The sequence below is a fragment of the Cinclus cinclus genome, chromosome 3, assembly GCF_963662255.1.
Source record: "Cinclus cinclus chromosome 3, bCinCin1.1, whole genome shotgun sequence".
Classification (NCBI taxonomy): domain Eukaryota; kingdom Metazoa; phylum Chordata; class Aves; order Passeriformes; family Cinclidae; genus Cinclus; species Cinclus cinclus.
The window spans coordinates 68,718,681-68,746,679 of NC_085048.1; the positions used below are offsets into that span (position 1 = coordinate 68,718,681).

The window sequence follows — 27,999 nt, forward strand, 5'->3', positions numbered from 1 at the left end:
CGAGCCCGGCCCGGCCGGGCGGGGAGGAGCCGCGGGCGGTCGAGCCGGGCCGTCGCGCCGGCGCCGCTGGGAGAGGCCGGCGCGAAGGGAAAGGGGCCGGCGGCTGACGGCGGCCAATGCGAAACTGGCTGGTGCTGCTGTGCCCCTGTGTGGTCGGGGTCGCGCTGCACCTCTGGCTGCTGCTGAGCTGCCCCGGGAGCCACCCGGCAGGTAGGAGAGGGGCGGGCGGCGGCGGATGCCTGGGGCAGCCGGGCGGGCTGGGCTCCTGCACCCGCTCTCCGCAGGCGAGGAGAGGTCGGGGCTGGCGGGGCAGGGGGGCAGGGGGCGGGAGGGGAGTGGGGCATGCTGTGGCCGGGGCAGCGGGAGCAGCGCCGGAGTGCTGCGGGGTTCGTGGGGAGGGAGCGTGTCGTACCGTGGTGCGGGGCCGCTGCTGCTGCGGGGCGGTAGCTCCCGCTTCCGAGCGCCTCCCGCTCCCACCGAGGCACGCGGGGAAGGAATTCCCACCGATCCCGCTCGTGTCGCGTCATTCCCGGTCCTAGGAATAGCGCTTCGCACTGCGCGGTGTTTGCCTCAGCGGGTTTTAAAAGCCCCGTGCTGCAAAAAGCTATTCATAGGACCGGGTATGATCCAACACAAGTGAAATCCCATCCTTGAGGGCTTACCCTGTGCTCCTTATAAAATGAGGTATCGTTTTCAGGCCACAAATCTTCATGCCTGAGGAACAGGGCATCTGTCAGAACAGAAACTTTTGTCAGCTACCCACAGGTGCTGTTTGACAATATTGAAAACTACTGTACATGAAGACGTAATGGTGGGGTTTTTTTTACTTGGGGTGTGCTTAGAGCTGTTTAGTGACCTAGTAACCTGTTCACTAATGGGGCCACGCTCTGCAACTGGTGCCTGTTTCCCGTGCAGGGTGTGCACAGCTGTGAGGAAACAAGAGTCTGCTGATTGCCAGTGGCAATAGGGCAAATATGCAAGAAGCAATGTCAGTGCGTTTGCATAGTCTGAAGGCTGCAGAGCTGTATAGGTGTCTCTCTGTCTGTGTGCTGGTTTTGCATATCACGTCCGAAGTAGCCACACTTGAATTATAAAAAAATGGGAGATCTAGTTGTTGAACTTCTAGCCTGATCTGCATTTGAAATGCCTGGTTGGTTTTGCTCATCTTTCACGATGCTGTTTTGGCGCTTCGGAGCATTAATTTGGAGTTAGAAGTGGCAGTGTGGAATCTTGTGATGACCTTTCCCGCATAAATGTGTTTCCCGCTAACAAACCATTTCTAAAGAAAATCCAGAAGTTTCTCAGTTGGTGTTGGTGTGAATGAGTGGTTTAGGTCACTTAAATAATCACTGTTAAAGGCATCAGCAAAAGTAGGAGTGACACAAATTTGTAAAAGAGCAGTTTAACAAACTTGGATATCAAGGTTCTCTTTATTGTTTGCTGCATGGATGAAACATCCCACTGAAACTCCAGCTAGAATTAATTTAGAACGATTTACACAGAGACCAAAGACTCAACAGGATAAGGGTTGATTCTGGTTGGGTGACAGCGTTCAGGGTGAATCCCCTGCTTTTCAAACTCCTGATGGAGCTTAGGTGCAGCTAAGTCCAATCTTGGTCTCCAGCTTGATCAGAGGTTTATATCTAAATGGTTTAGCAGCACTTAATCAATGACTAATTAATTACAAAGTAATTTTTCTTTCCTAAAAATGGGTACAGTGGGTGAGAAATTATAGGAAATCTAGGTGTATGTTTCCTCCAGTACCTTAAAGTATCCATAAGCTGCTGTTACTCTCTTTTAGAATTGGGCATTTGCAAATGTTCTATTTTCTTAAGGTATATGGAAGAATCATCACACTACCCCCTGTATACCAGGTGCTCAAAAACTTTAATTCTCTACTTGGTCCATGACATTTTTTGGGTGCCATCTCAACTTCTGCTATGCACAGTGCTTGCTGTGCTGCTACTGCCATTTGCTCCACCTTTGCAAGGGAATTTCCTCAATTTAGAATATCACCTATAGGTCTGTACAATTTCACATTCTGAAGGAGTGAGATTGTCTGTGAAAGTTCAGCAAGCATGGGATGAGCAGTTGTGGGTGAATGTTTATACCCCTCTGTAAGTCTGTTGAATGTATATTGTGAACTTCTCCAAAGTAAAATAAAGTTTCTTTTTATCCTCCTGCAAGGGGACAGACCATAAAGGACACATCTGTCACATCTGGCCCTGCTGTCCACACTCCTTGTAGCTGTTCAAGTTGCAATATTGGTACTGCAGCTCTCACTGGGGCCATGTTGGCATTTAAGAGCTGATAATCAATTGCTAGATGCCACCTCCCACCCAGTTTTCAGACTGGCCAAGTGGGTGAATTGTACAGTGGGTTCTGGAAATAATGTGCCATTTTTCTAAGTCTGCTGCTACCCGAGAATTATTTCCATTTCGTGCCGCAGCAGGAGTCGGGCTTTGCAGTACCTTGTCAGTCTGGATCAGTAGTGCAGGGACTGCACAGAGTACATGTACTGTGTGCCCTGTTTTCTCTCGGGTTTAGGGGCAAGATTTGAACCAAAGGACCACACACAGCTGACCACTGGGTGCCAGGCTTGGGTATTCAAAGTATTGAAACCCAGAGTAGTTCCATTGTGATCTTCCACTGCAAAGCAAGTAGACAATATTCACTTCTCTCCCAGAGCCATAAATTCACTTTTGTGGTTTGGCAAATAACACTTGCTCCATTCATTGCAGTGTTTTTAACTCTGTGCTGTCCAAGTTCTCTACACCCAGCTTCTCAGCATCGTGTTGCGTTAATATTGAAATTTGTGCTCCTGTATCTGTGTGAAATTTTGTCAGTTGTTGAGGGCCAACAGGAATGGAAATGTATTTTGCTTTAGTGATGGGTCTGAGCTCATATTCAGAGAAATCTGAAGGAAACAAAGAATCAGCTTTGCTCAGTTTGCAGTCATCAGGGACATCCCATATGTTCCCATCCCATTCTTCAGGGGATACAATTTATTTCCTGATCCATACAATGTCAGGAGGATGGAAAGCCCACATAAACATAAATCTGTTGTTGTCCTCCAACTTTTTTTTTCTAATTTTCTTCCTTTAACTGACTTTGCAGCTGCTCCATTTTCAAAGACAGTATTAATTCACTTGCCTTCAGGAGTTTTATTTCTTCATTTAGGTATGGTACCCTTTTATTGTTATTCTTGCTAACCAGGTTCCTAGCATTTTGCAGATAATTCCTTTTCCATCCTTTATCTGGTCTGGGCCACCTTTAGCTGTCTTTCACAGCTGTACAATCATGCCAGTTAACCCTGTTCTGAGAATTTGGAACTTGGGTCTATTCTGTGCTTTAAGTAATCTGTGCTTCTATTTGACATCCAGTCAAAGATGCAAGTTTGTCACAAATGAGTGGTTTAGGTTGCTCAAAGAATCACTGTCAAAGGTAGTAGCAAAACCAGGTATCAACTGGCTTTAACCTGAGCTCAGAACTAAGCACCATGCAGCCTACTCGCTTATTTCCTGCTGTCCCCCACCCCTGCAGTGGGATGTGGAAGAGGATGGGGGGAATAAAAAAACAGAAAAAGCCCTCATGGATTGAGAAAAGAAGAACCAAGTTAGAATTCATTTAGAATGATTTACACAGAATCTGAAGATGCAGAAGTGTAAGGGAGACCCTCCTGCTGAGTCATTAGATTCAGAGTAGATCCCTTTACTTTCTAAACTCATGGAGCTGAGGTGCAATAAGGTCCAGTCTTAGTCTCAGACTTGGTCAATGATCAATATCTAAAGGATTTAGCAGCACTTAATCATTGACTAATTTAACATTTACAAAGTGATAGGATTTACTGTAATTGATACAGTGACTTCATTGTACATCCAGGACAGCAACATTCATGCTGTACTGGCAGAAGAGTATCTGAGTCAGTCCACACATGCACACACACTGACACAATGAGATATTTATATATGGGTATAAATGTGTAGAGATATACCTGATAAAAATTCCCCTCGAGTTCAGTGAAATGCTCACTTCAAATATCTTGGCATTTCTCAGTGGGAAAGGGTTGAGCCTCAAGGAATGGAAGGTTTCAGCCCAGGCCCTGTCTTCAGTTTTGGGTGCTGATCCTCAGAACTTTGCAGACTGTAGAGTCTGTGGGCTCCAAGAGAAATCCTACACAGGGAGTTGCTGTGGCAGCCTGCTGTGGTCCAGAAGAGCCAAAGGGCTTCACTCAGGACCAGTTTTTAGGTTTGTTTAGGTGTTTGGGTTTAGTCATCCATAAATTTTGACTCTGAACACAATCAGGGTTGTGGAATTACTGGAATTCTCAAAAATCCACTAACTATGGAGTCTGTTCCCCTCAGGGTACAGTTCAGGTAAGGAACTTTCCAGGCCTGTCAGGGGATGACTGATTACTCCTGCTGTCATTCCTTCCTCAGTCAGGCAACAGGAGTTCCTTCCCATGGTCCATGTCACCCTCACCTTAACCATGGTGGGGCTGTTTCCTGGTCCAGTCAAGGGACACTTCACTGCCCAACTCATTACACAAAGGCCTAATGGGAATTTCTGATGTAGAGCAGCCTGGAGGAGGGCACCACTGGGAAGTTGGGGAAGGAGAGAAGTAGGTTTGCTCTTCAGAGTTTCCCTGTTTCAAGCAGTTATTATTGGAGTTGGTGTTCATTACTGTAAAACTATGCTGCATTGGATAATGTTAGTATAACTAAGATTTTTAATAAGTGGGTTTTTTTAATACTGAAAGAGCAACTGTATGACTTTGTGCAGGGTTTATTTAGTTGTAAATAAATACTACTGTAAAGTTACTATTGAGTAATATATTCACACTGAGGAGAGGAATAATGATGCCACTTATAAAATGAGAACATATGTCATCTGTAGGAAAATGCTCAGTGCCGTACACATGTTGTCTTTTTGTAGGCCCAATCCTTGCATAGTATTTAAGGAAGAGTCTGTCTCTCAGCCTTCAAAGTACCACAAAATGTACAAGATGTAGGTATGGCTGCCTTGGCAGAAGAAGGAAGGATGAGCCAAGGGACCTCAGATGTCTTCTCTGTTGTATTTTTTTTGTTATTCAGAGTGGTTTAGGAACATTAGTGAATTTATATACAATATGTCCCTATTTATTAAAAGACGTCTTGAGTCTGAAACAACTTAAAATGATCTGGTAGTGCCTGATAAAGCCAGTCTTGTTTCACTTGAGTAATTTTTTTTCCTTTTTTACTATTCCACCTGCTCTTTACTGCCTATCACCTGGAATCCCTGGTGTGAATAAAAAGTAAGTCTTCTCATGGGATAGTGTTTTGCAATGGCTGTGACATAAAATACATATAATTTGTATATTCTCTGGTATTTCTGTGTGCTTGTGTACAGTAGTTCTGTGCCGTCTCAACAGTTGCAGAATTAGCTACCAGTAGAGGTCAAGGACAGAGTGAACTGCAATTCTGTTTTTTGAGGAGTTTAATTACACTCCCAAATAATCATCACCATACATTCAAATGGAAATCTGTCAAAAAGTTGATAACCTGTTTTAGTGATTATTTACCTTGGCTTCATTGACTCACTGACAAGATTGGAATAGACATCCCCAGCTATCAATTCTACTTACTACTTCTATTAGGCAACTCTTGGTCTCTGTCGTAAAATGGCAGGTGGGCAGCCTACATTTATTTAGTGGAGGCTTGGGGTGGATTTTTATCTGGCAGTCATAGGAAGAGCCTGTTCCAGAGGCTTGTTGTCCTGACTAAAAATATGCTCTCATTTCTAAGCTTGCTTGCAACTAGTTTATGCCCTTTAATTTTTAAGTCTTTCAGTCAAGGGTCTTTCTCCTCCTTCAAGTACTTCTTTGGCATGTAACCATAGAGGTCAAAGGTGTCTGTTTTAAACCTTTGCTTTCTTAAGTTGAGCACTTCGGGTACTTGTAACTTCTAGTGGAAAATAGGCTTTCCATTTCTGGAAAGCATTTTGGTTTTGTTACCTATACGTGGTCAGATGGCTTTAAATGTAAGCAATATACCAGTCTTCACTCTTGCCATCTACTTTTCTTCCTCTATTGTAAGTATATTCTGTAACAAAGTCTTCCTTTTAACTACCCCTTGTGAAAGGCCTGTAGTTTGCCTGCATTCTTGGCAAATTCTCAGTTGAATCTCTCCCTGTGCAGTATTCAGACTTACTCTGTGTTCATGATCACATTTACCTTGGTGTCACGGAAGATAGAGTACGCTTCTTGTAGGCAGTACTCAGTAATTGGAAAAAAATAAATAGGATCAATCCTGAGACCAAAGGCCGTTGTTTCAGTGTCCTGACTTCAGTGGCTTCCTGCTTGTTTTTTTGCTCCTCAGTTAATGAGACTGTTATTCACACTTCTGAACAAGATCTATGCAGGAACATTCTTTTAGGTTTAATTGAAAACCTTGTCTAACTGGTTACAAACAAGTGCTATCCACAGAAAGTTCGTGAGTAGGAAGCTTAGTTAATTTTTTGTAAAAGTCTTAGATAAATGCTAATTATAAAATGACCTCAGAAACTTGAGAAGGAACAGACAGACCTGCTTTTAGCACTCCAGGTGGAATCATTGCTAATTGTGTGTTTTAATTGATGGCACACATCTTACTGAGTAGGAAGTTACTCACTGTAGAACTTCAGCTACAGGGCCTAATCAGAAAGCCCCACACATTCTCTGTGATATTCTGCTACTTGGCTGATGCTAATGCCCTTTAAGTTGTTATTCCTGTTACATTTCTGGAGGGGGGGTGGCAGCTAAAAATTGGCCCTTTTAGATTTGTGAGAGTCGATCTTCTACTAGTGAACAATTATGCAACAGATTTAAACCCACCATTTTCTAGAGTCTGCTTGTATACCATCTGTTGTCCTGTGGCTCAGCATGTACTTCTTCAAGCACTGGCCTAATGGAACCAAAATATGGCAACAACCTATGAGGTGCTCTGAGGTGAAGTTTTGCTAAAATACAAAGCTTTCTTAAGAAGGGATGTTGTCTGAAATCTGGTAGTCCTGTCTGTCAGGGAGTAGCAGGCTTGGTCACAAAGTTATTTCATCTTTTGTAGGTGTGTAAAGACTTACAGGCTGGCGGCCTTGGAAACTGAAACTCAGCAGGTCGGGTTTGGCATTGGCAGTAGATGTAGAGTCCTGCCTAAAATGCCAGTTGTCCCGCACCCTTCATCTTTAAGATCTTGGCATGGCAAGGTTGTTCATGGATAGGCCACCCCCAACATAAAACAGTCCCCTAACTTTCGATGGACACAAAACAATTGACAAAGAATTCACAAAATAAGCTGATGGTATTTTCCGAATGAATTGGGCTTTTTTTAGGGTTTTCAGTTATTTTGTAGACAGATGTCCGAGATGTTGCAAACTATTAATGAGTGGCACTAGAATTGCATTTTTATATTTTGGCACTGAAGCAGGGGGCAAAGAGGACCAGTTCTGCCAGAGTTGGCCAGATGAAAGGTTTTCAACAGTTATCCTCTAAATTGCCCGCTGAGTGGAACAGCCGGAAGAGAGCAAATAGCCTTCCCTGGCAGCAGGCTTTTGTTTCATGGCAGCAGGGATTGGTAGCCACTTTTCATCAGATAAAGGTGCTGTACCCTGCTTCCCCTACCCGGCCACAACACCACCCATTCCCTCCAAAAAATAAAAAAAAAAGAAAAGGAGACATCAGTTTGTGTTGCAAAAATGCTTTGCTTTGTTTCTTTTGACTTTGCTTCTGATGCTTTGGCCATTGTTCCCAGTTTTGTCTAGAAATGTGCAAGTATTACATAATTAAGGTGATTAGGGTACCATCACTCCACCACTGTTACTACTGCCACTTGGCAATTCAGAAGGAACCTGCTATCCTGATTCTTTTAAGGAATGCTGCTGATGTAAAACAAACAGAAATCTCTACCTTCAGAGGTTTTGTTCTTTGAATCTGTAAATCTTGTCTAAAAGCTTGTCTGCCTCACAGAGTACTGCAGAAACCAGGGGTGCACATCTTGGCCATTTCTAGCTCTGGGGCGAAGTAGGTACTGCAGGGAGGTCAGGTAGTTCTGCCTGCAGCAAAACATGTAATGCAGATGAGCTGTAGCAGATTACTTTAAGTGAAGTAGATTAAAAGGGGAAAGAGCTGCTTTTGCTCTTTGTTTTGTTCTTTTTCTATGCATGTCATCATTCTGTGAATACAAATCTTTATATTGAGTTAATTCCTTCCTTTGTGTTTGTTTGGATCTTTTGCAAAGCAGCAGGAAAAAAAAAAAGTGTTAAACCTCAGGAATATGGTTGCAAAATCACAGAAATAGGCAGAGATAAAAATATGTGGGGTTTTTAATTTTGGAGATGTTGTTCCTTTTTAGTCTTATCTTATGAAGTGGATTAGTTGAGAATATTCTAAATAACTTCTGCTTGGCCTACTTAGTTCCATTCATTGGTTTATTCAGGAAAAAAAAAAAGAAAAAAGCTGCACTGGTAGCAGAAGATACAAAGCCCAGCCTTCTGTGGAACTCACTTAATTTAGCAGGGTCTGGTGGAGGTGCTCTGGTGTCTGATACTGCAAGTAAGCCTAGACAGCTGTGTTTCTCAGTGCAGTCTTTTCTCTGTTCACTCCAGTTGTATGAAATGTGGAGACTTAATCACTTTGTGGACTACATATTATGTCAAATTTCACTGAAAATGACTGGCAAATTTAGTAGTTGATTGAGGACTCATCAATAGAGATATGTTTAGCAGGACTGTGTTTGTTGACAAAATCAAGCTAAATGATCCCTCACTCTTTTCATCTCCTTATAATGAAGCAAATATAATTAACTGCCTAATTTAACATTTTATGGAGAATCAGTCTCATGGGAAGAAGAGATGCTTGTTCCTCTTTGTAGTTTGGGATTTTGAAAAACTCCAAGAGCTGTTGACTGCTGCTGAGGTGGTTAAAATCTGAGTGGGGTCAGCAGACTGCCTGTCAGTGGTGACCTCTTTCCATGGGCAGCTCAGCAGGACACACACCTCTGCATCTTAAGCTGTGCCTTCTAAAGGCACAGCTCTGTACTCTACATATGCACTTGTTTGCTTTTTCCTGTATCTCTCCCAAAATTTGATCTGTTGCTAATTCTCAGGCAAGCTTGACAGACAGGTGGAGGTTGATCATCACTTTCACTCATTTAATGAAAATTGGTGACTGAGAATCCCGTGAAAGCTTTCTGAAGCTGATACTGAGGTGAAAATCTGTACCAATAAAATCTGGTCAGGTGTGTGGAAGCCAGTCCGTACCAGTATTAGAGCCCAAGAAATCTTCAGTAGGAGCTTGCCATAAACAGTGTAACACAAGGTTCTGGCAGGCTGGACTGAGTTGGACTGAGGGTTGACAGAAGTAGTGCTGACAGCTGCTGTAGAGAATTAAATGAACCTCAGCAGCTGAGAGAGGGCTGCTTGCTTTCATGTTTCTGTAGGTTTTGTTGTGGATTAACAGGGAGGCTTTGTGTATTTGTCTCAGGTTCTACTGAGAAGTCTTGGGCTAAGCAATGCAACCGAGGTGCAGCCTTGAATAAGTAAGAATTCAAAAGCAAGGTAGACCATGGTAGTGGGACCTCTGGATTGGAAAGCTTGCTCTCTTTCTTCAGACATTTGGTCCACAACTCTTTTTGGGTTTATAATGGAACGTGATATGTAGCTTTTTTTTTCCCTCTTCTTTTTCACCCCCTTCACAAACCACAAAATTTACAGTTTTTTCTTGTCTTTGAAATCAGAAAATGTAAAGAAGTAATTATCTTGCACAAGCCGTTCCAGGTAAGAGCGAAGTATATGATGTGATACAACCCAGCACTTGAAATTTTGTCCTAAAAGTGCACAAAATAGAATGTAAGATAAATAGCTTTGGTTCTCAGTGACAAGTATTGATTGTTTGTCTAAATTGTCACCACTGACTTTGAGGTCAGCAATGTTTTCTCTTAAATTATGCTGCATCAGAGAATATTAATGCACATATAGGAATTATCCTTATAAATTAATAGCCTTAGTGTTTTTTTTCCCTGTACTTTTCCCTTTATCTCCCGTTTTTAAAACAGTGTGAGTTCAGAGAAGCACATATGAATCTTTTTTCCTGAAATTTTACCATTATTCCTATTTTTACACAGGAAATAGAAATCTTTACTAACAAGGAAAAAAAATTGTCAAAGTAAGCTTTCTTTTTTTTTTTTTAAATTTTCAGTGGTTTTAAAAGTAAAATGACGTAACTCTTGTGACAGAGAAGACAGACAATCTTCTGAATATAGACCACTGCAATACTGTTCTAAAAGCAATAGGGTATTAATTCTGAAGCATCTGTTACATTAACATTGTTCCCATGTGGATGGTTCATAAGGAAAAGCTTCGCTCATTTTAAAACATAAACCAATTAAAAGTATGTATGTTTGATTTGAACAGCTTATTTTTAGTTGGGGTTTTTTAAAATTCATTCAAGCTGACTTATGCTATTCTGAGTCAAGCCACCCCATAGACTTATGCCCTTAGTTTTATTTTTGTTTAATTTTTTATTTAATGGGATGGTTCTGCTTCTTATTAAAAGTGATGTTTTAAAAAAGAAATCAGTGTGAACAGTACCTCATCTACAGTCTACAAGCATATTAGACAGATGAATTTTATACTGGAAGGCTTGAATTTAAGGCTGAAGAATAATCAAAGGATGGATGAAGAACAAGGGAAAAAAGGGATGTGTAAGCAGGAATTATGTAACTACACAGGAATTTGCTATAGTGTTGTACTTTATAAACATATGCCTGTCTCATGTATCTCTGCTGTCTTGCAGAACTGGTGATTTTTGGCTATGTAATGACCTATTAAGACATACAGAGCCTCTGGATAAATGTTATTTAACAGCATAAAAGAAAACTAAATTGGTATTTTGATTGAACAGTGTGTTTGACTTACAAGTTTCTTCAGATGGGGCACTATATAGGGCACTAGGTTTGCTGCTCTGTCAGCAAACAAATCATATTCCTAAACCTCACCACCAATTCAATTATGGTTGTTGTAAGAGGTGCAACAGTTGACTTCAGTGAAAAAATGAAGAATGGAACTAATGGCTCATTACTTGGGATTTTTAGTCGTTCTGAGCCTAAGTTGATAGAAGCTTCTCTTTATAGGTTAATGTTCACCTTAAGTAATTGATAATCTTGTAGCCCAGTACAGATTACTTTAAATAATGGTGGCATTTAACCTTCTTATAGAAAATTCAGTGTTTGCATACTTAGAACTAAAATATTTAGTGGGAAATAGACCGGGAAAGGTTTACCTGTGGAAACATCACCTCGCAGCTTTTGCATTGTTCTGAGAATCAGTTCCAGAGCAGTTTTATTTGGCTTTTGGAATCAGGGCTATTTTCATAGTCCTAAAGAACAACAACAAAAGTTCTGAAATCTGATGCTGATGCTAATTCAGCGTGGAACAGGGCAAGGCTAAGGCCTCTCCACTGCATGCTGAACACTGACAGTGGGATATAAGACTAGATGGATGTCTGGTGGGATTTGGCCACAGCAGTTTTTGTGGCACATTCTGTGAGGTCCTCAGTTAGTGTGCAGTGTAAAAGAACCCATCTATTCAGCTTCAAAGTGGAGAAAGGGGATGCTGGTATAGAAGGTAGAGTAATATATATAGGGCAGAGTATATATCTGGATAATAATTCAACTCCTTCTAGCAGGAGTTTGCAATACAGACTTTGCAGTATTTTTAGTCTCTAAATGGATTCTAAAAAATCTTGTCTGTGCTATATGCAATAATTTGAAGTGCACTCACATTTGTTTTCTTTATCTGCAGCCCAATGAAATACATAGTGAGATGAGAGGGAAACAATCCTTTGTGGAAACTAAATACAAATCTGTCTTAACTCTAGGAGGTCTGATAGATTAAACTGAGCAAATGCACTTTAGCTACTTGCTTGGCTGTTTACAGGCTCTGAATCAGAGCTTCTCAGGTCTCTGTCTGGTCATAATCCTGCTTGAAATCAAGTCTAGGTTTCATGATCTCTAAATTAAAACAGCACAAGCTAAATCCTGGATTACAAGTATTGGCAGTGCCATCCAGCTTTGAATAAAGCCAGAGCATTCCCCTGTGTAACACCCTGTGTGAAGGCAGAGTGGTGTTCCACTTCAAAAGGTTAGAAACAATAGGCCTTGAGATCCCACACTGAAATTAAGGTTTAGGCATATTGAAAATGTTTCTCTGATTCCGAACCAAGAATGCAAAAGTAGTTCTGCTGCTTGTTTTTAGTGTTTTGATTCTCTTGCTTTTGAGATGTCCTTTAATCACAGAATTTCAAAATGGTTTGTGTTGAAGGGTCCTTAAAGATCATCTAATTTCAACTCCTCTGCCACGGGCAGGGATGACTCCCACCAGACCATGATGCTCAAAGCCCCATCCTACCTGACCTTGAACACTTTCTGGGATGAGCCAGCCACAACTTCTCTGGGCAACCTTTGCCAGTGTTTTACCACCCTCTGAGTAAAGAATTTCTTCCCAACATCTAATCTCAGTCTCCCTTATTTTAGGTTTTAAACTACATTTAAACTTTCCCCTTGCCCTATCACTATCTGCATTGCAGAAAGTTGCTCCGCCTCGTTTTTGTAAGCCCTCTTTAAGTGCTGGAAGGCTGGATTTTTAATTATTGTTTGCAACTCAGGCTTGTGGTAATATGTGCATAAAGTAAATATTGGTCACTTTTTACTTCCAGGTCCACTGTCGTTCTTTCCTCAGTGGAAGCTGAAACATTATGATGTTATTGTAGGTGTTTTGTCAGCTCGACACAACCATGAACTACGCAGTGTTATAAGGAACACTTGGTTCAAGCACCTGAAACAGCATCCTGCTCTGAACCAACGGTAACACCTCTGCTGTTTTGTGGTTTGGGACTGGGGGGCAGGGGGTGAGGACTGTAATGCTGAAATGTCTTGATTTAATAATTTTTCTTTTAAAGTAATTCCTAGTTTATTTTTGATAGATTTTATAGTCTGCTTAATAGTATATAAAAATAGTTCTTGCCGTGGACTGTAGCTACTTTTTATACACTGATTTTGCAATTACTTGCCACTGTTCGTTAGTGGTGTATAAGCCTTTCTCTGCTTTTATGTAGCAATGTACAGTGTGCAACTTGAATCCTTGGTAATCCAGGATTCTTGAAAGCAGGTGGGATCGCATTTGGTGAGACAACCATGAAAACTCTTGCCAACAGCCTCAACTGTAAAGTTGAGGTTTATTTCCACTGAACCAGGTGCACCAAGCTGTTGCAGTGTGAGTGGTCCTTCCTGATTACTTGCATAGACCTGACAGTGCACAGACAGGTCTGGTTTTGCTGAGAAGCTCTGCTGCAGTTCATCCCTGGAAATGCTGCCATCTCACACCTTGGTACCTGCCTTGCATTGAAAGCATTTTGCTGTTCCCAGATTTGGTGTCAGCATGCAGCCTGGAGTGCAGCATAGCCACTTCAGTCATCTAAAATTGTGACCATTCATAGGTTATATGGAGTTCTGGGAGGACATAGGCTGCTAGGTGAAAAGATGGGTTAAGGTGGATCCTTGCTCTTTGTACTACTTGATGTCTCCCTACTGTGGAATAACCATGACTGGAGGTGGAGGGCAGCCTCTTGTTTTGCTACAACCGCAAGCTGAAATATTTCATTGTAACAGATACTCTGGCATCGTGGTTCCTCCTTTGATGCTATGCGTCTATTTTCTTACTTTTTCATTGAGTTTTGAATGCGTAATATTTAAGCAGTCTTGAATTAAGTAACAAACCCAGGCCAGGAGAGGGAGATCTCTTGGATCCTTCAGTGTTGCTTTAAGTCTTTTTTCTGTTTAGTGTGCTGGCTGTCTTTGATCTAATTTCTAGCTGCCAATCTTCTTGAGACCTCATAATGTATAATGTTAACATGGATTTGAAATTGAGCTCCTATGAGGGGATTCATGTGGTTGCTCTGCATACCAACTGTCATTGCTGATTTTTAAGAGGTTCAAATTCTTAACCCTGGAAAGACAGGTCATGGTGATAAAATTAAGTTTATTGAAGATGGAGGGAGGAGGGAAGAGAACTGGTGTTAATAAAAGCAAATTATTTTAGTGTCCTTGTGAAGTTTATAATAGGTGCGCATGGTTGTGCTGTGCCAGTGAAGGACAGAGAAGATCCCTACTCCTGCAAACTTCTGAACATCAGTAACCCAGGTATAGAAGTTAACTTTTAAATATTCTGTGCTCTGAACTAGAGCTAATCATCTTTTCTGAGAGTAGTTTGGAGAATTTAAATGAGACAGCTAGTCTTGAAAACAAATACCTCCTAGAACTTGTTGCATAACCTTCCTGTAAGTACTGTGTGCAGGCTGGAAAGGGAGAGATATTTGGGCATGTGAAGGGGAGGCCATTGGCTTCTAATGGATTTGCATTTTCCTTGTGTCGCCAGACAGTCTCTCCAATATAAAATACATTTTTGCTGGATCTATATGTTAAATGAAGTTGGAGAGAGACAAAATGACCTGGCATAGTGCCAAATGTGAAGAAAGTAGTAAGGTGACAGTCTTGAGTGTCAGATGGACTTCTCTAGTGACAAAGTGAATTCTCTAAGCAAGTCTGGCTGATAGGTTTTTCAGATTCTGCTTTAGAGAAAAATCAATTAAGAGATGTAAAATGGGGGAGAAATTAAATGCCATACAGAAATTCCTAACTGAAATTGTAAATTTTTCCTGTCACCTTTTGTATTTTACTTGATTTTTGCTCTTTAGTACAGGTTAACTAAGGACTGCTAGGCATCTGAGCCATGATTCAACACAAAATGTAACTTCTGTTACTTTCTCTTTGAATGACAACATCCACTCTTCCCAAGTATAAATGGTACCTCAGGGCTTAGGTAGGCAATAATGCCAAAAAGCAGGCAGCTGAATTAAGTGGAGGTGTGTGCCATTTTGATACATGAATAATTATTTTATTATGCTAATATACAGGTATTCATGCAGTCAAATAACATTTTTGTCTTCCTGCTGTGGATTTATTGTGTTTCTAATCTTTTCCCTGTGGATATGTAGGCACTGAGCTGCAATTACTAGTAGCCTGCAGGTTGCTGTATCACTGAAATTTTTCTTGCTGCAGTCTGCAGCCCATCGTATATTTTTTTGTATTTTGTATTTTTTTTCTCAACACTCCAGTGTTTGATTGTCCTTGTGCACTTGTGGGCCATGCTAATTAACCAGAATGCTTTGCATATAGGCAGTGTAGTCTGTGTGTGTCCAGGAACGATGAACTTCTCTCACCTTACCTCTGGCCTTTCCTTTTCATACAGTTTTGAATCAGGAAATTGAAGCATTCAGTCTCCCTGAGGACATACCTTCTGTGCTGTCTGAAGACAGAGTTGTCAGTGTGAACTTCCGTGTACTTTACCCCATTGTCATTACCAGCCTTGGGGTATTTTATGAGGCTGATGGAGTGGGATTCCAGAGGAACATCACTGTGAAGCTGTATCAGGCAGAACATGAGGTAGAGTACTGTAGTTATCTTTTGAAAGCATGCTGTCTCTTTTTTGTAGACTAAGTTCTTACAGAAACTGACAAGCTGTGTTGGTGAGTTAGAAGAGTGTATTAATTATATTTTTCTTCTGTTGCATTTTAAATTCTCATACATATATATACAGAGGCACATCCTGAATGAGGAAAAGATAAAATTCAAAAAGTTCTATGACTTAGTCTAGATGCTGTTATGAAAGAGAACTTACATCTAATTCCAGTGCACAAGTTTTTGTTTGTATTAGAGGTTATAAATATTGATAGTTATTAAGGAATAAAAAACAAGCTGTTGAATATATTTGAAATGTGCAGAAACATACATTTGCTGTCTTCAAGCAGAGATGCAGGACAGCTGTAACCTTTTCTTGTTTGTTTTCTGGGAAGACATTTTAAGATTTCAAGAAGCTGGTATTATTTACTGGTAATAATGAGACTTCATTGATAATTTCCCCCAGTCCCAAGCTCTTACGGATTTGATAGAATAGCTTTGTGCTTTGTGATTTGGAGGGAAAACAAAATTTGAGCAAGATTGTTGCATTTGATATATTACATTTATCTCAACCAATAACTTGATAGGCCAATTTCAAAACTTCTGCCTATGCTACCGTAGACAGAATTGTAAGTATGACTTTCAGGATGAACTTCCAAAGAGTTTGGTTTATAATAGCCATAATAAAAATAAAGTTATACTGTAATCAAGTTCATGTTTCCTAAGTTGTAGAGTTCCTAAATGCTCAATGTCTTATAATTTTATCTGCATTAGCAGATATAAGAAGGAGAAAAGCTGGTATCATTAGAGAGCTTGGAAACTGTTTTCTGAAAATTGGAATTTGGCAATTTATCATCTTTAGGTAATTTATTATCTAAAAGACATTTGATGGCCTGTGCAATACAGTAGCACTTCTATTGTGCATTTTGATTTCTTTAAATTTTATTTTTTCCCCCCTGTTGTTCACAGGAAGCCATCTTCAGTGCTCGCTTTAGTCCACCAAGCTGTGGAGTGCAGGTGAACAGATTGTGGTACAAGCCAGTAGAGCAGTTTATTTTGCCAGAGGTATGTGCGGTATCAGAACTGCCAGCAGTTCTTTTGAGTTATCTGGACAGACTGATTGATAAAACTGGCCTTTGCTTGAGGAAGAAAAGGGCAAGTGCAAACCTCTAGACTGTTAGTTCACAGAATCACAAAATGGGTAAATAATTGCAGGGATATGCTGAAATCCAGCCTTTGTTTTACAGCGTCGTATTGTCGCGAGTAGTTATAAAGCATAAGCCTGGAAAATAGATTGATAAAATTCATTGTTAAATAGTAGCAACTTCAGAAGACTTACTTATTTCTGATTGAAAACTCTACCTGCTTTGATTCTGTACGAGAGTTTACCAGAAAATATGATGCTTCTTTCTCCCTGCTGCTTTATCAGACATTAGCACACAAGATAGGGAGGGGAGGATGGCACAGGTTTCTAGGGAACAGCTGGAAAAGAGGAACAGAATATCATAGGAAAATACTCGGATGTTTTTACAGTGAAGGTTTAATGAATAAAGGTTGGCTCAGAAGGAGAATTCTAGTTTGCAGATCCTCCCAGATACAAGGAATTGTTCTCAGTGGACCAGTGATCTCTCACTAGATATCTCACCTCCCATTTCAGACAGTTTCCCTTAATTTAAATATTTTCCTGGACTCTTGCTGCTATTTCTGTAAGTTGTCTTTAGGTCTGGGTTGTTTTGTTATTAAAGAAATTGTGTTATGAAAAAATGAAGCAAAAGAAGACTGAAGAGGGAAGAGAGGACAATTTGGGCCAGTTTATTCCCTGATTTACTCCCCTGGTTCTATACTAATGAATAAGTTTGGAAATCTATTAATTTTAAGGGGAATCTGCAGCTGGCTGATTGGTTTGTCATCTTAGACAGTGTTTGCTGAATACTGTGCAAGTTGTTATCCTTTCAGGTGAGCAGACCACTTGCAGTATTTCGTGCATATGTTTTGGCAACCTAATTTCATACGAATATGATTAAGGGTTTGTTTTACGTTTTTGAAAAGAATATTGGTTACCTGGTAATTTAGTAGTCTATCACATGAGTCTTTTCCTTATAAGGCTTTGTTTTGAGATGCTAAAATTCCAGGCAGTTGTAAGTTTGCTATAAATGGTGCAGTTTTCCTAAGAGGCAGACAGGAAGTATTTCCTTGAGAGACAGAATGTTATTATTCATATATTTCTTTGTGTGGGCTTCCTTAATCTGATGTGTGTCATGCGCTGAATGCTTACAGGGTGGCACCATGTTTCTAATGTAGATTAATAGGGCTTATGCACAGCATGTAGTCTGCTGTGATGCTCAGGAAGCTGAAGCATACACGATGGTTCAGAAGAGGTGGCAATGCCCATGTGTTCCTGTCTACTTGTTTTAGAGCACTAAATTTAGTGAACTGTTTAATTGTCATAGGGTGGTGTCTGAGACAGTCTCTGTTCTCTGTCTTTCCACCTTGAAGAAGTAACGGATTGTACAGACTGCTGAAGAGCTTAATTCATCTTCCAGCTGAAGTGCTGCTCTTTCTGCTCATCCTGGGGAAAGAGAAGGAAATGCAGCATTAGAATAAGCATCTGGTAGGCCAGATTGTGAGAGACGAAATCGATGGTTCAGCTTTGGAATGACTGAAAGCGCAGAACAGCAGAAGCAGCAGCAGATAACAAAAACACACGGGGCTCTTACAGACAAGTCTTAGCAATGCACTTGTTTTGTCAAAAAGCTGTGGGACACTTACATGAAGATGGGACTCTGTATGCACATATTCTGTATTACTGATGGGGAGTAATTGGAGGAACAAAAAGCACAGCACTGTTTAACATTAGGAAAGGAGTTTGGCAGGGCTGCATTATGTCAGTTCACCTGTTTGGTATTCACTGTAAATGCCTCTGTGCTCTGGCAGCAACAAGGCTGGAATTTAAATGGGGAAAATCAGATGATGTAGTCTCAGGTGTGCCACTAATGTTTTTGCTTTAAGCATTTTCAGGTTTCAGCTTAAGTGGCTTAGAGTAAGAATAGCTCAAGGCTGAAGTCATTAGAAAATTTGCTTACAAGTCTTTCAGCCTGGAAAATAATGATAGTTTGTAGCCTTAGGACACCTTACACTGAGGTTCACTGGTACTAACTGATTCAGACTCCTGGTACATTTGAACTCAGTTATCAGTAGTAGTCAGTGGTGAGAATTGTAATGTTTCTGCTTGCTGAGGCATGAAAAGACTCTCTTGCTCCTAAAGGACTCTCCTGTTCACTAAACAACTTTCCAAAGGTTGTATCTGTAAACAGGACACTGAAGTATGATTAGAGCCCAATCCCTACAGCAAAAAAACATTGGAATAGGAGATGACAGTCACTGCAAAAAGAGAAAATGTGCCACTAAAATAGTCTTAATATTGGTCCATTTATTTTGATAACTGAGAAATAATTAAACAACAGAAAGCTGAGTATGAGTCAGCTGGTGCTCTGGCAGCCAGGAGGGCCAGCTGTGTCCTGATGCTGCATTCAGGCACAACATCACGAGCCAGGAAAGGCAGGGGGTTGTCCCGCTCTGCTCTGCACTGGGATGACCTCACCTCGAGTGCTAGGGGCAGTTTTGAGTGCCACAATATGAGAAAGACATTAAACTGTTAGAGTGTCCAAAGGAGGCCAATGAAGATGAAGGGCCTCGAGGGGAAGGCATTTGAGGAGCAGCTGAGGTCACTTGGTCTGTTCAGCCTGAAGGGGAAAACTCATTGCAGTTAAAGCATCCTCATAGAGGAAAGAGGAGGGGCAGACACTGATCTCTTCTCTCTGGTGACCTGGGACAAGACCTGAGGGAATGGCCTGAAGTTGTGTCAGGGGAGGTTTAGGTGGAATATTAGAAAAGGGTTCTTTATCCAGAGGGTGGTTGGACACTGGAACAGGCTTCCTTGGAGAGGTGGTCACAGCACCAAGCCAAGAGTTCAGGAACAGTTTGGCCAATGCTTGCAGGCAGAGGGTGTGATTTGGGAATGGTCCTGCAGGGTCAGGAGTTGGATAGGATGATCCTTATGGGTCCCTTCCAATTCAGTTTATTCTGTAATTCTGTGAAACAAGGGGAAGGTACTGAGCATGGAAGTCAGGCTTGAATAAACACTGGCTAGCTCCATTATTAGCTTATAAAACTGGCATTTTAAATAATAGATGAGAGACTTCTGAAATACACACAAGCTGTCATTAAACACTGAGACTGCTGCAGATGTTAACACCTACTTCTAGAGGAAAGCAAAAAAGTAAGCTGAGCGCTAATCTAGACTTAAAGGTGTTTCAGTAACTGGAGAATTTTTGGAGAAGGTTTCTAATGTACAAGGAAGCTAAAATGGGGAAGAGATGAGAGGTTGGTATAAGTAAACAGACTTCCTACAGCAACACAGATGAATCTACAAAGTAGTTGTTTTTCTGTTTCAACACCCACACTAACAACCAGTGTGTTTCCTATGAAACTGGGAGATACAAAATGGAATGTGCTCATCTAGGAATCAGGAGTATAACAATCCTACCTTTTCATAAAGGAGAAATAGGTTTAATTTTTTTTTAAAAAATAAAGTTCTACCAATACTCTTACTTGTACAACTTACCACCTGTTCCTTTGCATGTTCTCAGGGGTCTTCAGTTTAAAGTTGAGATGAAGTCCTTTCAAATGCAAGAACTTACACACACACACACACATATATATATAAAAACATGGAGTGGCATAGCTTAATTGGTCAGTTAAAACCAGAAAATTTTGAAGTTATTCACTTGTCTTTTTCTTCCTTATCAGCTAAGATGTGAGGTAAGAATTCTGTCACTCCTAGAGTAGCTTGTGACACCTTTACTGTGATAAAGGTGGCCATATTTTTCTTTGAGTTTTGCTGGTGTCAGGATTGAGTCTCTGATCTCTGTTTGGCAGATAACGATAAAAGCTGAGCTTGTTTCCAAATCTGTTTCAACATATTCTCTTTTTAATGCAGGATTTTCTATTTGATTTTTAAAAATTCACTTCAGGTCAACTCTGAATGCTATTTTGATGATTTTAGAAAGCCAAAGTCTTTTACTCTAGGCTTCTGTTAAAAGTTTAATAGAGAGATTAAAGATTAGTGTTAAAAGAATGATTACATGTTACTGAGTTTCATAGATGTGTTTTGTTTATGTGTAACTTACTTTTATTGAAGTGTAAGTAAAACATTTATGTCATGCACTCAAGCTAAATCTTGTGTGAAGCTATTTTAAAATAACTTAAAGAGCCCAAACTGTTTGACTTCAGTTTTTTTTAAGTCTTTGTATACCTGCATAACAATGTCTTGCTCTCTTATCAGAGTTTTGAAGGTACCATTGTGTGGGAGAGCCAAGATCTTCAGGGCTTGGTTTCAAGAAACCTTCATAAAGTGATGGTGAATGATGGAGGAGGTGTTTTCAGAGTTATTACAGTGAGTCCCCTCACCTTCCTTTCCACCATGTTTCTATTTTTCCTATCATTTTTAAGAATTTAGCATTTTACTTTCCTGTGTTTCTCTGTGTAAATCATTCAGTTGGGCTTCTTCTTTTGTCTCAGAAGTTTTGCTTTGCTTTCTTGCAAAAAAAAAAAAAGCGTCTTAGTGGCATTTTATTTTGAGGGGAGTAAAGCTCTCACTGTTTTTGTCAGATGTGAAGCAGCATCAGTATATCAGAGATGGCAAAATGTGGGTCAAAAATCCTGTGCTAAAATCCCAGCTGAAGGGATATAGTCTGGTTATTTGCTTTTTGGCAGTGTGTCTCTTTTCTTGTCAAATTTTTGCTTGCCTAAACAAGCAACAACTTGTTGCTTGCCTAAACGTTAGCCAGAATAATTTTGCATTTTGCTGTCAACTTCGAAACTAGTTTTCTGAAAGTTTCAGTAATACTGCTAGTTTTGGGTGAAAATTTTAAAAAAATGCCACAAAACCTTAGTTAAAGTTCTTAGTCTTTCATGGTACATGGTATGATTCTTGGGATGGTGCTGTGCAGGACCAGGAATTGGACATCAATAATTGTTGTGGGTCCCTTCCAACTCAGGATGTTCTATGATTATGCAGGTGCCTAAACCAGCAGAGCTTTAAATTAATTTCATTCTTAGTTGCCAGAAAACATCACACCTTAAAATCAGAGGGAAAACACATCAATAACAAGAGATCAGTTAATCTAATTAATTTCCATTAATCTATTCCTATCAGGCAGGGGAAGGATCACTGCCACATGAGCTCGCAGAAGGTGTGGAGGGAATAGCAGGTGGTTTTATCTACACTATTCAAGGTAAGTCCACAAAATGTAGCATGATATTTGATGTTATGGTATAACAGGTAATTTCAATTACACTTCTGAGTATAATTTGTGCTGTCTCCATGAACTTAGTCACCCTAGGTTTTCCTAATCTAGGAAACACTGTGTTTCACCAAACATTTTCTTCCTGGCTCTTTCATGCTTAAAGTCAATGTCCTGATGTGGTTCCTTTGCTTGCCTTTTGTCAGCCGCTCCAGTTGACTTGCATCCCTTTGTCTTTTTATCTAGACTCTCTTCTTGGATTTTTGTTACCCAAAATCAAGTTTAAAATTGTCATGCAATGAAAGCTTTCCCTGATATTTTTCACACTTTTTCCCAGTTCTGCTGCAGTTAGAGGTACTGTATCACAATGTTTAATATGGACAAACAGTTTCCATCCCTGTTGTGGCTCTTTTACACCGATTTCAGCAGAATGCTCAGAGATTTTATAGCAGCCCTTCACAGTTCCTAGAATTTTGGCCACATTGCACTGGAGTTGTGTTCTTATTGGTCCATTATAGCCAACATAAGCAGTGGCTTTGAGTGTTATTGCTGTGTTTTTGTAGCTAGGCCTGGCAGATATAATTGGGCAGTCCTGTTGTCATCTGTGTAGGAGCCTGAATTGAGGTGATTGAGGTTTGTCAAAGTCTTCTTCAGTATCACAAATTACCTCCTTATCTGCAATATATTTTTAGCTTTTACCTGCAGTTACATGATGTGGTTCAGCAGGGACCATCTGTGCTACATCAAAGCAATGCCTATTTGATTATATTTAGCATAGCATTGTTTGTTTGTTTGCCTGTTTTTTTTTTTTTTGCTAGATACATATACTTAGGAGTAATTGACAGTGGCCTTTTTGCTCTACAGATAAGAGCAATAGTGAAGTCCCAGACTGTTTTTTATATTAAGTAACCTTAAAAAGTTGAATTCTTTTATTACTGAAAATGAATAGTTTTTTACTTTATACTTTTAGTGTCAGGACTTATACAAAAATCTATTTTTTTTGCTGTTCTGCAACTTTTACCATTTTGTAGGAATTCTAAAATTAGTTGCAGGATTTTCATAACTCCATTAAATTGAATGCTTCTTCATATTCATTTTGTAAATATGTGCCCTGTATGATCCAAGAGAAATGTGAAATAATATGTAGATATGTATCTTTATTTAATAATGGGTGCTGTTTCTTTCAGAAGGTGATGCTCTTTTAAAAAGCCTCCATACTCGCCCAGAAAGGTTTACAAGTCACATAAAAAGCCTTGAGAAAGAAGATGCTGCATTGAAGGAAGAAAGCAGTACCTATGATGACATTGTTTTTGTAGATGTGATTGACACTTACAGAAATGTTCCCTCCAAACTGCTGAACTTCTACCGATGGTAAGTTGAAAATATTTTTTGTTTTCTCTTAGGAATGGTGCTGTTTGCAGTGCAAGATGATTCAGCAGATTATGTTATTTGGTAGGTTCCATGAAATTCATGCCTTACATGATTTACTTCCTGAAGTTGTATTTCTCTCTCACAATTTTGGGGGCATGTAGTGAGTAAAATGGCAGTTCCTATAGTTTTTTGAATGCTGACCCTTGGTGCCTCAAATCAGCACAAGCTGGCAAGACAGGCTTCTGCTCCGAGAGTCCAGGTGTAAAAATGTTCATTTCTCCTTGTAATTTCTTTTCATTTGTATCTAACTGAAAACTGGCAATTTTAGTATTTTAAAGGATGGCTTTTGGCCAGTTTGTGTACTTGTGTTTCAGTTTGGAGCCATTGCTCCAGTCCTGTAATCATCTTGATGGGCCTTTGCTGGACTCTCCACCCAGTATGGTCGTGTCCCTCTTGTACTGAGGAGTCTTAAGACTGCACGCTGCAGTCCAGATGTGGCCACAGGAGCTTGTGTACAGGAGGGACAGAAGGCTGATAGGAAGAATTTTCATAGTGTAATACATTGTCTGTGGTGAATCTAGTAAGTTTCTAACTTGCAGTGATTTCCATTACTCTGAGACAACTGTTTCAGTTAATTGATGCTGCTGTGGAGTAAGAAATGCTGACAGTTGTAATTTAACCAAAATTCAGGTTAGTTGCTTGCAAGATTATGCACTTACTTCACAAATTCCATGGCTATGAATGTAACTGAAAAACTGAACCATGTTTTCAGTTCTAAAATCAGGTTAGCATGTCAAGACTTAGTGATAATTTCTTAGAGATTAGCAATCTTTCAAGATTTAGTAATAAAAGGCTTTTAAAAATACCCTTCTGGTTATAAGAAGTTACCCTTAGAAAGGTTATTAACCAACCCAGCCATGATCCCTAGAATCTTAAGCTATTTGGTTATTTTATGCATATCATATTCAACTCTTTCAGACAGGTAAAGATGACATTTTTCATATTTGAAGGGTGCATTTACAGAGGAAGAGTAAGCACAGAGTTGTTTCCACAGATGTTTTTTACCACCTACCACCTTCTCATTGCCCTTGAACTGACTGTCTCATCTGTAAAGTAGGCTACTGATGTGTAGCCAGTGGCTTGTAACAGCTGTGCTGCCATCAGCATCATCCTTCTGAGGTCAACACTGCTTAAGATGGTTTCATTAGTAAATCCACCATCTGTCCTGGAGAACATAACTTCAGATTTGTTTTCTTCCACTCATACACAAGTCTGTGTTGTAAGATCATCAGAGGATACAGCTGCATCTCCTTTGAAGGACAAGCAGTTAGGCTTGGTCAATAGAGAAAACATTTAAAAGTAGGGTAGGAAGGACATTCCTTTCCTCTTGCTTCCTCCCTCTGCACCCCAAAAAAACCCTTGCAAAGCATACTGTCTGTGGTTTGTGGTGTGCAGCTCAGCATCTCATCATTTTTTTTGTTTTTGGCTACAGGACAGTTGAATCAACGAGTTTTGACTTGTTGCTGAAGACTGATGATGACTGTTACATTGATTTGGAAGCTGTTTTTAACAGGATAATGCAGAAAAATTTGGACAGGCCAAACATTTGGTGGGGAAAGTAAGTAGTTTCTTAAAATTAACTTTAAGAGATAGATACCATTTCTTTAGTGAATGGTTTAGTCATTTAAGTATGTTTTCATGTGGGTTCCCCTCCTATGCCGAAGGAAGCCAGTTGTAAAAAGTGGGACTTCTGTATGTGTTAGAACTTTGAATCTCAGAATCAGAACTCAGGCTTCACAGTAACTTTCCAGAGTATGCCTTTACAATTATTTAAACTTGCTGAATATCTTACTTGGTATTAAAATGTGTTATAAACATCTTTGTCATGGTACTTAAGTAAATAAGAATTTTCCAGCAAGACAGTGAAGTTACTAAAAGGAACATACATAGTACATAACTATAAATATTATTTTTTGTGATGTCACTGGGATTTTTCTGGTGGGCTTGAGGAAGTGGGGTAAATAAGAGAAACAAAATTTCTGTTATGGTCTGCCTTAGTGTAACATCTGTGAATTTCAGGCATCGATACCCATTTCTGCTGTTTGAAATAGCAGATCTGATTAATAAATTTTTGAGTGAACTTTCCCAGCCTGCATTACATTTGTGAATAACCAGGAGGATCAAAATAGCCCATATCTTTCCCTTCCATTCCTAGGATGCATTGTGGCTCTGGTATGACACCCAGTATAGCAGAAGCACTATGATACTATAGCCTTCAATATATCATAATGGTACAATGTGCCTTCCTGTTGCCCTCTGCTCATTGAATAAAAACAGGCTTTTGCTGCATTGCTTCACAAATCTTGTCCTGCCTGTTGCTTACTCGTAAAGTGATTTAATAAGATGTGTGGTCGAGTGTGTAAGTAGTTGGTGACATCTTTTGAGTGTAAATTCTTTAACAGTCACATTCTTCAGGTCAGGCAAGTGTGTGTAGGGAAGAATGCTGAAATAACTATGGAAGTATAAAATGATTATCAAAGCAGATGCTTCTCAGTCTGGAGAGGGTTGAACCCTTTGTGCTGTGATTCAATGGTGTGGAAGATACTGAGTCTAAAATGAATTCAGGTATCAGATGAGACTTTCATTTACTTTGTGCTTTAACATGTCAGCTTCAGTTGAGAATGGGCAGAGTCTGATAACATATCTGCCACTCAGCTGTAATTCCTTTTCTTCAGGGCTGTTGTCTGAGGTGACAATTCTTAGCTCACTGAAACTTTCAGCTGCTTGTGCTCATGACTGGATAACAGCAATGGTGAACCTCTTTGTAAAACAGGGGGAGACCTTGCTGCATTGACTCAGTTATGTCTCTTAGCTGTGAGTGCACGAAGTATTTATGAGGCCAGAGGAGTGCAATAGCAGCTTGTTCCCAAACAGGAAAAGCAGGATGCTTCTCCCTGCCTCACTCGGCAGTTTGACGGGGTCCATAGCACCACACAGTGTGGCAGCGAGCTCTGCCACGCTGGGAGCGTGTGGGGAGACTGCAGAGACTGCTTCCTGCAGGCTTCTAGGAGTGAATAAAACCTTCCTTAGAGAACACTGCTGCCAGGAAGTGTTTTTGTAATTCAGTGATGGCAGCCTTTGAACATCTCCTTTGTTGAGCTTCATTTGGAAAACAGCTTAGAGAAGGTACATACTACCTCCTGATTTTTAAGCAGCTGCTGGTTTTAACAGAAAATGCATTGCATACGATCTTATCTGCCTGCTGGAGGCACTGCCTTTGTGTCATGTTGATTAACCGGAGGGGTTAATTAGCAGGACACGGATGTGCCTGTAACAAAATAGGTAAGGATGTGTGTGTTTACCTAGTTCAAAACCCAATAGCAAGGTGCAGATGCTGCAGACCTGACTGTCAGTGTTGTTTCTGTTTTGAAAACTTTCTCTTATTAGCCAAGACTGAGACCAAATAACAGAATTTTAGCTTTGTGCCCTAGAGAATTAAGACTAGGAGCTGTAATTAGGATCACCTACAATTCTTCCTCTCAATCATTTGTTATTAGTACTACTTCAGTTGTCATCAGTGTTCATAGGTTCCACAGAGGACTCTCTAAACATCTCATATCTAACATGGTCTTCAGTTTCAGACTAAATTGGGCAGTTGATCGAACTGGGAAATGGCAAGAACTGGAGTATCCAAGTCCTGCATATCCAGCCTTTGCTTGTGGGTCTGGCTATGTCATCTCCAAAGACATTGTGCAGTGGCTGGCAAGCAACTCTGGAAGATTAAAAACGTACCAGGTAATAAAGATTAGTTCAGTTTTTCTGTGTTAAAGTGGTCTGGGGAACAGCATGTACTGGGTGAGTCAGAAAGAACATGTGGGCTTTTGCCATGTTTTTGATTGCTATGTTTAGTGCCTGTTCTAGGTCAAAGCACAGATGTTTTGGACTGAGAACCTCTGGAGCTGTGATCTTGTTTTTGTACTCTGTTTTTGTAAGAACAGTGTATTATCACAAGAAAGGAGGATTATTTTAACATCTCTGCAGTAGTCCAATGTAGGTTTGTGTAGTTACCATTCTTTACTGCTGGTAGATGGTGCAGCTTATTCCAGGTCACAGTCATGCTTTATGCTTTCTTGGTGCTCATATCTGTGTTTTTTGTTTTTTTGTGTCATCTCAGGGTGAAGATGTGAGCATGGGCATCTGGATGGCAGCTGTAGGGCCCAAGCGATATCAAGTAAGTCTGAAAGAATAGTCTGACCTTGGAGAATGAGGACATGCCTGCTGTTCCAAGTAGCTTAAACAAGAGGAATGTTTTTTTTTTTTCTTTAAAAGGAATTGAAATAGCCATTGAATTAAAATCCAGAGGGGAAAAAAAAATCTTTTAAAGATATATTTAAAAGAAAAACCACAAAACTGCCACAAACTACCCCTAGACTCCATTCCTACCCCCAAGTTCTCTGAACAAGTCTAGCAGATCAGTTTGGGATCTTGGTATGCAAAATTTATTGCTTCTAGCCACAAACACCTGATTCTTGGAAGTGAAGATTTTTGAACACTACATACTTTCTAAGAAAAACCACTGAAATGGTTCTCTCTCTTAACAGGATGGTCTCTGGTTGTGTGAGAAAACATGTGAGAGTGGCATGCTGTCTTCCCCCCAGTACTCTCCCCAGGAACTGGGAGAGCTCTGGAGATTAAAGGAACTGTGTGGAGACCCATGTAGGTGTGAGGAAAGATGATGGACTTGCCTTGGAAAACTGGTTAGTGTATAATGATCATGGAAAAGTGTACATTTGGATTTA

General features: G+C 40.3%; 1 protein-coding gene across 2 annotated transcripts; it reads left to right on the forward strand.

The window, feature by feature from the left end:
• The first annotated feature begins 82 nt into the window (after positions 1–82).
• B3GALNT2 (beta-1,3-N-acetylgalactosaminyltransferase 2) lies at positions 83–27,988 on the forward strand. Of its 2 annotated transcripts, none has more exons than XM_062490146.1 (12): positions 83–210; positions 12,725–12,872; positions 14,107–14,207; positions 15,316–15,509; positions 16,494–16,589; positions 20,869–20,979; positions 21,742–21,820; positions 23,017–23,200; positions 24,693–24,818; positions 26,836–26,995; positions 27,375–27,431; positions 27,802–27,988. In XM_062490146.1, exons 1-12 carry the CDS (start codon positions 117–119, stop codon positions 27,934–27,936), a joined length of 1,485 nt encoding a protein of 494 aa, XP_062346130.1. In that variant the 5' UTR covers positions 83–116; the 3' UTR covers positions 27,937–27,988. The 2 variants fall into 2 exon arrangements, with proteins under 2 accessions (XP_062346130.1, XP_062346131.1); XM_062490147.1 differs by having other exon boundaries at positions 23,020–23,200.
• Positions 27,989–27,999: the final 11 nt, after the last annotated feature.

Bases quoted from the DNA above. Each gene is read 5' to 3' on its own strand.
- B3GALNT2 (XM_062490146.1), top strand. From the start codon at position 117: ATGCGAAACTGGCTGGTGCTGCTGTGCCCCTGTGTGGTCGGGGTCGCG. The intron at 12,873-14,106 runs GTAACACCTCTG...AAATTATTTTAG, and splicing joins CATCCTGCTCTGAACCAACG to TGTCCTTGTGAAGTTTATAA. The intron at 21,821-23,016 runs GTAAGTCCACAA...TGTTTCTTTCAG, and splicing joins TTTTATCTACACTATTCAAG to AAGGTGATGCTCTTTTAAAA.